Consider the following 14529-nt stretch of genomic DNA (forward strand, 5'->3'; position numbering starts at 1 on the left):
TATTTGCCCATTTTCCTGCGAAAACTGGGGGAGGGTGGAGCGATGTTGGGCATAGGAGTGTCCATTTATCCCATGGCTTTTGACTTTTTTGTTTCCCTTTCTTAATAACCTCACGGTCTACCTTATGAGCCTGAATATAACGAGCTTCTTTATTTTGTAAAATCATGATGCTGGAGTTTTTGGTTTTCTTTCAGAGTCTTAGCTGGTCTAGTGAAAGTACAACAAGTTTCTCCTACTTTGCATTCACTTTTTCAGCATCAGATATGTTAAGTCTCCTTACCTGCCAATTGACGTTAGGCCTCATGGCATGCCTCTTTCCTGCATCTAGTTATTTTTCTTTAGGTACTTGGACAATAATATGGTAATTGGATATTGCCATGTGGTTGTGAACTTCCTCCTGTTGTTCTCGATAGCGAAGCCCCAGTTTCATGGTGAAATTCTTGTATGACAGCGGATGGTTTAACTGTACTTATCTTGAATTTTTGGCTTGTAATTCCAAAAAATTAAAAAATTAATTTTTTTTGAAAAAAGCACAATACACAAGCTTGAAATTTAATCTAGCACAGGTAATTTGAACTCTTATACTACAGCTAATTTGACTGTAATTAATTGTGCTTTAAACATCTTACTGGATGCCCGCCTCAGTTGTGCTGATGTATACATTGTTATCTGCCTATCCTTTTCCTTGCAGGTCTACTGATGGCTAATGTAGAGTTCCAAGCTAACCTAATCGCCCTTGTGTACATGAAGGTCTGTTGAGATTTTTATTTTGGCCCTGGAGCTGCATTTTTCCTATGGCGTTTAACTTTTAATGATTTTTTGGCATCATATTTGTTGTGTGCTGTTTCAGGGATTTGATCATGATTTTGCAGCTGGAAGGCTTATTCTGGTTGTCTTCAGCTGTTATGGGAGTTGACCAGAAGAACTCCTCTGCCTCATATTGTAAATACCGTTACGTTTCTAGCATCTAGAAGGGAGACCTTGAATGCTGATTTCTTATTGTCAAAATAAGCCTAATGTTGTTTCTCCCTTTGCTTTCCTTTGGGCGTGCAACTGTTAGTTTTGGGAATATCTCCGTCTGCAGTTGTCTTATGTATTTCGCTATGAGGCTAGCTTGAGATCTAGTAAGGTGCAGTCATAGGCCTTCTTTATGTGAAAAAGCCTAAAATATGTGCAAATACTCTTTTGCTTGCTTTGTCGTCAATAACATGTTATCTTCTGTGTCAATTTCTAAGTTTGTTATGTCATATATGTTCTCTTATGTGCTGATAGCCCGTTAATCTATAATTCTGTTTTGCGCGGCTTAATGGTAATAAAATACTCTTAACTGTTTGCAAATTTTGGCAGTGATTGGGTACCCATTTGGATTGATAGATTTATATTTTATGTAGCTGTTTACTAGCACAGAGTATTGTTGCATTGCTACCGATAATCTAATTGCTGTCTGTTGCTAGATAACTAGTTACATTTTGTTTCCTTTTCTCTGTTAAATTTGGACACGAAGTGATTATTTCTTAGAACCGGCCGCATACTTGTGCTCTAAAATATGCAAATGGTTGGTTAACCACTTGAATTTGTCGGGAATTCAATTTTCTAGTTAGTTTGTGTGAATTGATGAGTTCATGTGAACGTGAAGAGAATAGGATACGAGGTTAGCAGGGTTAGTCTCGTAACAAATTGGATGCATGGTTAATTTAAGGTTATATATGAGACGACAATGAGGATTTCTTCTTCTTTTGGATCAAATTGCTGAAATCTTAACTACAAGATATTTACCTGCTGAAATTAATATATAATTGATGAAAACAAAAGAAGAAAAGATTACGATCAAATATAGCAGGTTGTTTCATTGCAATCAATAAGTGGAAGTTGCAATTATACTATTAAAAATGACCACTACGTACCACTGATGTCTAATCTCAATACAAAATTTCAACGCAAGTGTAATTGCAGTCTTTTGAACTCACACGTGCAACTGCAAATGTGACGGTGGATATAAAAAAATATTGATTTTATAAAGGAAAACAGTAAGCATTGTAGCATTTTGGATGTTAGCCGTGAATGACATGTTACGTTTCAAGACTTTTGGCCGCATTTGCATATTTCTATTCTCGAAGAAATTTTTAAATTGAACCCATTTTCAATTTTATTCTCTAAATTAGATCCACTTTAAACTTAATTATAAAAATCGACTCACTTTCTCGTCACATCAGCATCGTGACCAGAAAGTGGGTCGATTTTTTTTAAATGCTATTCTAATTAGTCAGGGTTGACAACCCCGACTATTTTAGATATCGTCGACAATTTGGCAACCTAATTAGTCGGGGTTCGAAACCCCGACTAATTTAGCACCTATTTAAATTGGTCGGGATTGAGAATTTCGACCATTTCGAAATGCCTAATTCAACCTCATGTCACTATTTTATCGAAGGTCCAAACTAGTCGGAGCTGCCAACCTCGACTAATTAGGTTGCCAAATTTCGGCGAGGTCTAAAATAGTCAGGGTTGCCAACCCCGACTAATTAGAATCGCGTTAAAAAAAACCGACCCACTTTCTGACCACGATGTTAATACGACGAGAAAGAGAGTCGATTTTTATAATAAAGTTTGAATAGGATCGAATTTTGAGATTAAAATTAGGAATGAGTTTATTTAGAAAATTTCTTCTTATATTCTCTTATCAGAAGGGACTGAATAAGGTAACGTGTTCCCAAGCTACAAGAGGGGCTAACACGCACAGACTATTGTATTCCTCTCGCAAATTAGTCCCACAATAAAACCCTCGATCTTTTCTCTCACTTTCGCTGGCGCTGATGACGGCGTTTAACGCTCAGAACTGGAAGTGGGAGAACGCCGTCGCCGGATCAATTGCCGGATTCGCTACCGTCGCCGCCCTGCATCCCCTCGACGTTGTCCGCACAAGATTTCAAGGTACACCTGTTATTTTTTTTTCCTTTTTTTGCGTTTTCTCAGCTCTTTTGGGGTCTAAACTGCAAATTTTAATTTTGGACGGGCTTGTTTGCAGTGAGTGATGGAAGGGTTTCTGGTCTTCCGCTGTACAAGAACACGGCTCACGCTGTTTGTACTATAGCCAGAATCGAGGTTGGTTGATTCTTTTTGTTTATCGCAAAAAAAGTAAAATTTTTAATGTATTTTAGATCCTAAAGATCTCAGCTTTGAACTGTCCTATAGTTGTACAAATGCTACTAACCGTTGAATTTTCAGTTGTTTTTATTTTCTAGTGATGGTTATTAAATTTTTTTAGCAAGAAATTTAGAGCCTGTATTGTTTAGGTGATCTAAAAATTAAAATACTTGATATTGATTTTCAAAGTGTGCTATGGATTTATCCGGTGTCAGATCTTCCTTTTTATGTTATAGTTTGCATGATGTGTAGTATGGACTTTTCTATTTGTTATAATAGCAATGCTTTGCCAATTTTGAGCGTCCTATATTAGCTAGATAATTTTGAAATCAACATACTTGATATTGTTTTTCATCGAGTGTTATGATTTTGTTTAGTGTTAAATCTTGATTTATTTTGTGATTTATATACTGTGCTATTTGTTATAATAACAGTCCTTTCCAATTTTTCAGGGTCTGAGAGGGCTTTATGCAGGATTCTATCCTGCAGTTTTTGGATCAACTGTTTCATGGGGGCTATACTTCTTCTTGTAACTATTTTGACCCTTTTTTTGGTTCCTATAATTAAGCTTGTTGAACTATTTAGGATATAATAGATTTTTATATTTATTTTTGAGTAATGCGGACACCCGCTGCCTTTTAAGAGCATAGTTATTTTCCAAATACACATTCGTTTCTCAAAAAAAAAAAATCTATTCAGGTTATACGTTGTTGCTTATTTATCAGTTTTAGAAACTTGTTTTAGGAGATATGTTTTGGAACTTCTACCAAGTTTGAAGTTTCTTTCCTTTAGTACCATTTTATCGGTTATTCTGTTATAATAAATCAATAACGTTTAGTTCTTTCTTACGACTTTATGTATATACGAAGAATGAAATATGTTACTTTTTTCTTCTACTTAACAGTTTATCTTTGTTTGCAGCTATAGTAGAGCAAAAAATAGGTATCTGAGAGGTCGTGATGAGGAGCTAGGCCCTGCGTATCATCTTGTTTCCGCTGCAGAAGCAGGGACACTGGTTAGTGCTTAGACTTCTCTTTCAATGCGTTTTCCTCCCTTAGCACTTTGATAATCTTTGTCTGCTATGCTACCAGCAGATAATCCTATGGATATCCGCATTTGCGAAATATATGACTTTTGTAAACATTTGTAGTGTTAATGTGGAAAGAAAGGTGGAAATGGACCCTGTTCTTCGTCCCCATTCCGTTAGAATCCTCACCATCTCCTTTCAAAATCTATCTTGCGAAAACCCAAACCTTAACCTTCTCTAGCCCTTTGCTTCTCTAAATTTTAGTCATTCTTCTTCCATGGCTTCCTCCTCAAGAGTTTTTCCCCCAGTCAGTTTAACATACAACTTTGGCAAATTTAAGGTAATACATGGAGACTTGGACTTGGAGAAGTGACATAGTTATCATAAATAGACTCTAGAAATCTTATTTAATTCTTGGAAATCAACATCTTATCTTTTACTACCTCTTGAGTCCTTGACATCAACCTTCTAGTAACTAGTGTTAAAATTTCTAAATATGATAGTAGTTTTTTTTGTCCTTCCAGGTATGTCTCTGTACAAATCCTATTTGGCTTGTGAAAACAAGATTACAGCTTCAGACACCTTTTAATCAGAATCGACCTTATTCCGGATTTTATGGTATGGTCTTTCATGTTTCTTTTTAAATGCATTATGTGAAATTTGTATTCGGCAATTTTTATCTCCACTCTGATTGAAGTAGATGCAATAATTGAAATATCTACTCACAAATACAAGGTGTAGAGCACCTCATACATGCTAACATGAAGAAAAACAATCACGAAGTGAAACTAGAGGACCATGCTTCTGGACTCTGGTGAAACATTTCACTAGGAGCTACTAATCTTACTATGCAATCAACGTTCTTTTGGAAGTGGGTACTGGGAATGTATATGTTAAAATTGAATAATTGAGTTGATTTGCACTAAGGCACTAACAATGCTAGCTGTTGCGGGAGACGCATCACTAGACACAAGCATGACTAATGTGATGAATTTCTTGGATTTGGATGAAGACTTCCTATTTAAGAATCAAGAATGTTGAGGCATTTGTTATATGTTTATTATGTTGTTTGTTAATAACAACAACAACAACAAAAGCAAGGCCTTCATTCCATATTTTATGGTATGATGCATGATTATTTTTCTCCAATTAGCCCTCTAAGCATTATCCCTTCTATTAAATATAGTAAGGGTTTTTTAGATATATACCCGCTAAATTATGGATATTTTTAGATTTGCCTTCCAAATCATTATAATTTTAGATTTGCCCTTCAAATTGTTGCTTTCCTGCAGAATTATCCTCAATCTGATTTTTATTAAAAATTTAACAACCTTTTAATATAGAATTACCGTGATATCCCTATTGAAAAGGTTTGAGAAGAGAGAAATATCAGCCTCTCAGAATCCCCTGTCCTTGGAGATACTTGTTCACACTTGTCAACTTAGGATGTATGTTCAGTGATTCATCTATCTGATTCTCATCAAGCAGTCTGTTTTAATTGGACGTATCTTCAATGCTATAGACCACAATATGATGTCGAGATTAGCCATTGCTTTTCAATTGAGGAGTCCAAGCAATGGTTCCACAAGAATTTACTCTTGAACAAAAAACCCATGCCCTGAATATTTCACTTTATGCTCTCTTTGCTAGCCTAAAATCCAGAGAATGATAATTCGATTTTATAGAGCAGTTTGAGTGGTCACCACAGAATGTTTTTTCTGCTGTAGGACAGAGAAGGGGGCAAAAGTTTGGCTTTATAGGAAGAATAAGGGGTGTGATTAATTGTTATCAGCAATCTTTTATCTAATTAAGGGGTAGATTGGGTGTTTTTAATTATTTAAGGGAATATTCTAATTAAATTTTCTGTCATTTACTTTGGAGGCTAAATTTGAGGGGAAGAAACAAATTGAAGGGAAAAAATTAAAATTAAAATAATTTGGAGGACAAATATAAAAATACCTATAATTTGGAGGGTGGATATCTAAAAAGCCCATATAGTAAATATTATATCCTTGTTTTTTGCTGCCTTAACCATGGTTTTTGGCTATCCTTAATCCTAGATCTCCTTCATAAAAAATCTAATCTTTGTGGCTCGGGTACTCATTGTCTCCTATCATGCATGGTGTAAACTGTCTTATTAGAGAATTCTCCTTGATTTCGTGCTGAACTGGAGCCACCTCGAACTGATTTTGGATGCAGTTATTCTTTATCAAAATTATATATTCTGCACATTCAACTCAGCATCATTATTTTAGGTAAATCACCTCTTGTACATGTTTTGCCTGTCAATTTTTTTAACCATAAAGGATGAGGAGACGTAGTCAGCTTATTAAAATTTCCTTCAGCTTCGTGTATATTTTTTAAGTACTTCCAAATCTTTATAGAGACAGCTCTAATTTTGTCATCATGAATATGCTCGAGTTTTATAATTAAGAATGCAGAGGGTATAATTTTCACGTGATAAATATGTTGCCTTCTCCTTGGTTATAATCCATGCATCTCATAAAAAGATGGATAAGAGGGAGGTTGTGCTGGAAGTTCAGGATTAGTTTCTCCGTAACCAATTAAAGCCTTGCCATATGTGTGGAGCTTCTTGTTTGCATGGTTTGCCTCAATCACTGAAATAAGCCATGGCTCTAAATATACATAGAGTATCTGATTACATTTTCTTCTATGTTAATCGAGAGGAATTATATATTATTAGGCATTAATTAGTGATGATGAGTTAAAGTTGAAATTCTGATGCCCCATTCAAAGGGATTATATATATTATTAGTCATTAATTAGTGATGATGAGTTAAAGTTGAAATTCTGATGCCTTCGGCGTCACAGTGAATGGAGCCATTTGGGAAACTAGTTCAACTCATCTTTGCTGTTTGTACGCTTTTATTCTGATAATAGCATCGGTGCTGTAAGCGAGTCTGTGTCAATGTCTTATTCTTTACCATGTTTCTTCTTAGCACAGTTGTTGGGCTGCCTTAGAATGATCACTGATCCTCATATGCCCTGACGAACTAATGTTTATGAATTGTTGTCTCCCTATTTGGCTAGAGCTATCTGTGACATTATTACACTATGTGGAAAGATAATGAGAGCAAAACATGGATGAGTTAGTTGTAAAGGTTGGTGTCTTTGCTTGTATTTTTCACGAAATCACTTTGTACTTGATGAATAATCTGCTGAAGGAGTCGATCAAAGGCCCAAGTGCAATATATGTCAACTGCAGGTTTCTACAAGAACAAATAGGTATTGCTTTGACATGGAAGTAGTGTAAGGAATTATGCTAGATTTGTATTGGTATTGTGTGCCAAGTTATTTATTCTGAAGAAAACGAGTGCTTGGTGAATGTGTGCAGTAACAGAAAGAACTGTGTAACCAGCAAATATGTTGGGGAAACCGAAGGAATGAGGGCATGTGGAGGCAGTTGGATGAGTCAGTAAAAAATTTGGCCTTTGAAGTCCTGCATAAGTACAGAAGTTTTGTGAAGCAGAGTGTAGATACCAATATAGTTCCAACCCAAACTGTGAAATAAATCTTGGAAAGCTGATGATACGAATTCACATAGCTTTTAATAGAATCGGACTAGAAACTAGCGTAAAATATTTGTTAATCTGACTTATACAGTAGGGATAATGTGGCACTGATGGTATTGTTAACTTGCAGATAAAAAGTTTTCTTTTAAGAATTATGGAATAATGCATAACTGGTTTACATATCCCTATTCCTTGAACAAGGTATGACCGGTTTATTTACATATTCCAATTTTAGTGAGATTTAATTTTGTCAGCCTTTCAATATGAACTACTCTATGCACTAGAAAATGTTACTTTTTTTTTACTTTTTCTTTACATGATTAATCTTATTTGCATTTCCCTTCTGCTTGTTTGTTGATAACCAAAATTTCCTTGTGGATATCCGAGCATATGTAGTTACTTTTGACTTTAGCTTGTTAGTACTTCAACTAGCAATTCAAAAGAAGCTTCTTGTATAAAAACCCTGGATAATTTTTTTTTATGTGTAATTCTTTTTTGCAAACACATGTATATTTTTATTTCCCCTTCTATTGTTCCCCACTCTTGGTGAATACTGTTTTAGCTTCACGCGCTTGCCCCCCCCCCCCCCCCCCCCCTCTTTTTTGTGTTTTTGTTGTAATTGTTAAGTCAATGGCCTAACTCCTTGCTCACATGGTTAAGGTCAGATGCTTTGAGAACCATTTTAAAGGAGGAAGGATGGACAGCACTTTATAGAGGAGTTGGGCCTGGACTGTTGCTTGTACGTATAGCTGATGCATTCATTTTATTTTTTATTTTTAAGCTTGATTTGTCTTTTGCTTGAGTAAATCATCTTATGTTATTGCACTAATATGGTTATGGATTAAAGAAGTTATTGACACATCTTATCTGCCTTTCTATGGATATTGTGTGGATGTATGTTTCTTGCTATATATCAATGTTTTAAATATCGATTGATAAACCGATATTATCGGCGATTTATCGGTTTTGGGGTTTTCCGCTATGATAAAATTGATTTTAAATTGGTTATCGTTTTTGGATGTTTATCGGCGATAATGTGGCGATAAAGTGAGTTATCGGCCGATATTGTTGGCTCAAAATATCGGAATTATCGGCCTTTGATTTGGGTTTGGGTTTGCTCTTTGTGTTTAAGGGTTGCTTTTGAAACTTGGTTGTTTGGTGATTAGCTTATGTTTGTTTATGAATATTAACATGGCTCATAACTATTAAATCTTAACTTTGTTAAGTTAGTTTATAATCTCATGATTACACAATAATTATGTTGATGATCCTTCATTCTTTATGTTATCTTGTTATTTGCCTGTACCTTATTTCATTTTTACTATGCATTCAAATGGTTTCATCATGCGATCAAGAGGCAAGTTTCTGCCATTGGTTAGTGATCCTAAACATGATTATTTGCATTTTGGTATGTTTGTATTTCATTAAGTATGGTTAGATTACATTTTAGGATATTATAATATGAATATACACTATCTAATAATATCACTCTGATAAATACTACTTATCCACGTATCCGCTATCTGATATGGGTTTTGACCGTCGGATAAATGTCCGATAACCAATATTTAAAACATTGCTATATATATTCCTCAAACAAGCCCTAGACACTTAAGCCTTTTCTGACATAGCCGTGTAAAATGGAGATAATGTGATATTTTAGTTCTGCATATGATTAATAACATCCCTGTTCATTTATTTTTTTATTATCTCTCTTTTCTTTTGTATCTGCTTGAGAGTATAATCTTGTTAACTTTGCTTGTAAAGCTATAGTTATAAATGAAAGTGTATTTACTAGGAATTTGACAGTCACTCATGGAGGATTCATGTCTATCGTGATGATCGTAGTTAAAGGTCAGTTCTTTCATGGGTAGTCTTGATTTTAGTCATCTATGTAAGCAGGCCTCTTTCATGCAAAAAGAATTCCAATGCTGCTTATTTTAGTGTTTGTTATGTCTCGAATAATCATCATAGTTTCCTTTTTTGTATTCTTCGGTTTATTACCATCTTCATGATTAGTTTATAAATTGAAAACCTTTTCCCAGGTTACCCATGGTGCAATTCAATTTACAGTTTATGAGGAACTTCGTAAAATTGCTATCCATTTGAAGGGCAAAGAAGAAAAGATGAAACCTCGAAATGCACTGGTATTGTCTTTTAACTAATGTAAATTGAGGAGTTTTCTATTGATAAATTTGTGCAGTTACTTATCTGAATTATCTCAAAATATTGAGTATAAACTATTGTAACATGGATCTAAAAGTGCACTACTATTGTAACATGGATCTAAAAGTGCACTTTCTTCTGATGGAAGATGATGGCTTTGCAAATGTTGCTAAATTGCGTTATTCTAAAACCAAGTTGAATTAGATATTAAATCTGTGTATATCTGAATAGACCAATTAATAAATTTGTGCATATCTGAAAGGACCCATCAATACCTTAAAGGCTATAAAGGATCTATGACATTATTAACATGGATCTGAAATTGCATTTTCTTCTAATGGAGGATGATGGCTTTGCAACTGTTGTCAAACTGATTTATTCTAAAACCAAGTTTAATTAGGTATTAAATCTGTATATAACTGAGTAGACAGGGGCTATTTAATTCAATTATTAAATTTGTGCATATCTAATTTGAAAAGGACTGCCTTATGATGATAAAGGATTTATGACATTATTGACAGCAGACTTATGCTACTTGGATATGATACATTGTTCCAGATTTCACTGAACTAACCTAACTCAGAGAATTTGTGCAGAGGAAAAGCAGCTTGTTTCACAGCCAGTATATCTGTGTTTTTTGAAGGTTGTAACTAAAACCATCTGTTAAGAAAATCATGTTCTTGTGTAGTTAGAAGAATTTTTAAAAAAATTACTGATATTATCCTCGAAGTGAGCCGCAAAGTTACGCAAGCTTCTGATGATATGCAAACACAGGCCCATATCGATTTTCACTTTTTGGATGTTGCTGTTTTGTTGGTTATTTAGCATATTTTTCCTTACAGATTAATGCAATTCTCTACCAAATGTCTCTTTTTAGTATTTGGGAAATTAGTGGTTGTTTACTTGTTTTTGTTTAATAAAGTTAAGCTTCCACATAAACAAGTAGATCTCCCTAAGCAATCAAGATGAATAAGCAGATATCCCTAACCACCAGCCTCCTTGTGTGTTTGATATCAAGGCCCTTCATTGCTACGGATTTCTTAGACAGTAGAGTTTGACACAACTCAGAACTCTCAACCTTCCATGTTCTTCTGTCCGTTATTGCCGGCATTTGCTAGTAGTAGTACATTGACTGATAAAGGCTTTAAGATTTTTGCTCTCATAGATATGGTTATTTTTTCTTGGTACGTGTATTTGTCTTTCTCCTCAGCTGATCTTTTCATATTGATATCTGTATTTCTCCTTACTTAATTTTCATTGGGAAAGGACTCAGAGAATGATGATGATGATTATTGACTTAAGAGGTCCTATTTGCAATCATAATGAAGGAAATATGACCATTCTAAATAATTATTCACTTTGTTTGTGTGTATGTGCGTGTGCATGTGTGTGACACACATGTTTGTATGCAAGTATATTTGATTTTGTGCTAGATAGTAGATGCATCTCACTTTCTATCGAAATATGACCATTCTAAATAATTATTCACTTTTCTATGCGTGTATGCGTGTGTGCATGTGTGTGACACTCATGTTTGTATGCAAGTATAGGTGATTTCGTACTAGGTGTATCTCACTTTCAATCGATGCTTTCTGCATAGACTTAATTTATTCATTCATTGACATCAAATTGATATTGAGAAGAATCTTTGTATGCTACCTTGCCATTTTAAGTCAGTTAACAAACTGCTGGGGAGTACCAACATGTGATAGAATAAGATCTTAGTCGTTTACTTATATATGAAATAAAGTCCAAGAGCAAATTAAAATGTTTCTTTAGATAGTATTCCATACTTAATGCAGGACGAATAATGATATTTCACAGTCCGGTCAGGCAATCTTCTTCTTAGGAGGTTATTTCTAATAAACTGTAGATTGGTGGTTCTAAAATTTCCAGAATACGTAGGGACTCTTCAATTATGGAAGATTTTGTCTAGAAGCTCATGCCCTTTGTCATTATTTTATACATGGAATTTCATTCATAAAACAATAAAGCAAATCAACATAACTAATAATTATCATCAAACTGAGGCAGCTGTAGAACTTAAATTCTAATTGAGATTATTCAATGGAAAAACAAATTTAAAGACCAGCTTTCTAACTGATATCAATAGCGGCCTCTTAATTAGTTAAACTATCTGAAATGGTTTAACTATTTATTTTTTATTCATTCTCATATTTTTAATGCATTAATAGGAAAGTGTAGTTACTTAGCTTATATTGGTATAACTAATTAGTGTCCATTTCTTTCTTTTCCTCTACCAGAATTCTTTTGATTATGCAGCACTTGGTGCTTCCTCCAAGTTTGCAGCCATTTTACTCACATATCCTTATCAGGTTTTTCCTATGCTCAAATCTAACTCTGTTTCCCACTTTATTCGTCTCAGTTTAGAGCTGTTGAATCAAGAAGGTTCTTAATGGAAAATTATTTTCTCATATGAAAGTTTTACTTTAGTTTCATAAAATTTTTAACTATTTTAATCCTTATTTCAGGTAATTCGAGCCCGCTTACAGGTAATTTTTCTGGCTCTATCCTTTTTCCGTGAATTTTCTTATTTAGAAGTAAATTATTGGTTATAGTCAATAATGACCCAGAGTAAAAACATATTCCTTTGTGTATTAAGTAACAAACAATAACAAAGCATATATCCAAAAGTTTTGAGGCTGGCTGTGCAAGTAACAAACTGACTTCTAATATCCAATAAATTATGTTTTTAACCTACTTGCTTACTGAGTCAGATCTGACAGTTTTTGCTTTTCTGCAGCAAAGACCTAGTACTGATGGTATCCCAAAATATTCAGATAGTTGGCATGTTATAAAGGAAACCGCAAGGTATTGACATATGATATATTTAGAAGTTTTGTTGTTGACTAAAAATTTATTAGATTAGGTTGAAAGAAAGAGTATTAACATGTTTAATTTCTTTTAATTGTTAGATTTCTGACGTTTGTTGGAACACATTGTCGACACTTGTACTGTTATATCGTTGCTTTTGTAATATAAAATGAACATTTTTTGTAATTCTTTTGCAGGTTTGAGGGCTTACGCGGGTTCTATAGGGGAATCACTTCAAATTTATTGAAGAATATTCCAGCTGCTTCTATAACCTTTGTTGTGTATGAGAATGTCCTCAGATTGTTAAGGATAACCAGAAAGAATAGCAGAGACATCTAATTGGTTCGATATTTATAAATTAGCGAGAAGGTAAAATGGGAAGCAAATGCTTGCATAATTTGGTCGTCAATCATTAACAAATTGTTGGGATTGTCTAGCATCAAAGGAGGGTCAAAGATGATGGTGTTAGAATCATTTCTTGTAGAAAAGCACACAGTGTTGTACAATAAATGCTCATGTAATAGTAAGGAAGAGGGACGTGGAGGCTCTGAAAGGAAGTGGTTAGGAGAGATAAGAGATCAAGCTGACCACCAATGATATGTTGGGGTTTTGGTGTTAGTCTGAGGTACTTCAGCATATTCATGAAGAAAGAAGTGTGAGATGGGAAGAGCAAAGAAAAGACTGAAATAGAACAGAATGAATTGTTTATTTACCTTGGAAGAGTATGTTCTTTAAAAAAAATTCTTTGTTCATTTTACTTAGGTTTGTTGGCTGCGTGGATTGCAGCAACATTTTTTTTCCCTTTTCATTTTACTTGAGTATGCAAATAATGCGCACTGTGCAGCACTCGCATCGTCGTTACAAAGATTTGAATGACCTCTTTGACAATCAGTAATAATGAAGCTATGTTGTTCTTTATGTCGGGGTAAATTTTGGTAGCCTGAAAGAGAGTGCCGGAGCAGAGTTGCTGCCTTCTTTCTGTCTTTCAATTTCAGACCTCTTCTTGAGTTAGCACCGTAAAACTAAAACCGTAGGAGTTGTTTCTTGTTTTATTATCTTTGCAAGATTAATACTCTTCTGAGACAGCAGAAAATTCTTTAATAGTGTCTAATTCTGAGACGTCATGTACCCTTTTCCCTCTTTCACCAAATGAGATCAAAGAGAAGCTGCACTTGGCCACCAATCATTGAGGTGGCACTAATTCTCTTTATTTCCTCATTTTGCCCTCTAGATTTGATCCATGTGTTGTTAACTTTATACCAAGTTTAGTATGCGGCATCAGCAACAGACTCATGATTGTTGAGTATACAAGAGATGCATGCATAAGCATATAAGAAATAGAAGAACATCGAAAATAGGAGGCACGTTATATATGCACGTTTTCACTGTTGTCTACCTCTGAGGATTGACAAAGAGAGTTTTTACTGTTACAATGAACAAAATACAAGTATGTACACTCAAAGAATTACCTGATAAATAAAAGCCGCATCAAAATCGGTTAGTTTTACAGTAAATAACATGGCCAGTTGTCTCTCACAAGCATCAGGATACATTTACAAGGATAAATTTTCCACACTTCATGATCATACAGCCATATAGGTTCCTAACATAGGCAAGACGATTCATTACAGAAAATGAGCATTACAGGTTCTAATTTTTATTGCAACTGCCACAATCTCTCATGCTCCACTTTTCCATTTTCTTTAGAGAAGTAGAAATATCTCTATTTACCAACCCAAGGGCCAAAATTCCCTGAGAAAAAGAACAAAAAAAATGATCCTTCAGTGATGACAAGATCTTAAAAACTTAAATCTTCAACCACTC

At 34.5% G+C, this 14529-nt stretch overlaps 2 protein-coding genes across 2 annotated transcripts in view; both read left to right on the plus strand.

The window, feature by feature from the left end:
* LOC109851582 (protein CHROMATIN REMODELING 35) overlaps positions 1–1269 on the plus strand; it is a 17715-nt gene extending 16446 nt beyond the window's left edge. Inside the window, exons 7-8 of the mRNA XM_020421793.1 lie at positions 692–750; positions 851–1269. Coding sequence (XP_020277382.1) covers positions 692–707 — 16 coding nt within the window. The 3' untranslated portion in view covers positions 708–750; positions 851–1269. The remainder of the gene's footprint in view (positions 1–691; positions 751–850) is intronic.
* On the plus strand, positions 2735–13623 carry LOC109819791 (folate transporter 1, chloroplastic). The gene is made up of 11 exons (XM_020385704.1): positions 2735–2931; positions 3026–3102; positions 3597–3673; positions 4066–4159; positions 4696–4789; positions 8370–8443; positions 9750–9851; positions 12135–12206; positions 12363–12383; positions 12635–12702; positions 12903–13623. Exons 1-11 carry the CDS (start codon positions 2814–2816, stop codon positions 13042–13044), a joined length of 939 nt encoding a protein of 312 aa, XP_020241293.1. The 5' UTR covers positions 2735–2813; the 3' UTR covers positions 13045–13623.

This window comes from Asparagus officinalis, chromosome 8 (assembly GCF_001876935.1).
Source record: "Asparagus officinalis chromosome 8, Aspof.V1, whole genome shotgun sequence".
NCBI lineage: Eukaryota > Viridiplantae > Streptophyta > Magnoliopsida > Asparagales > Asparagaceae > Asparagus > Asparagus officinalis.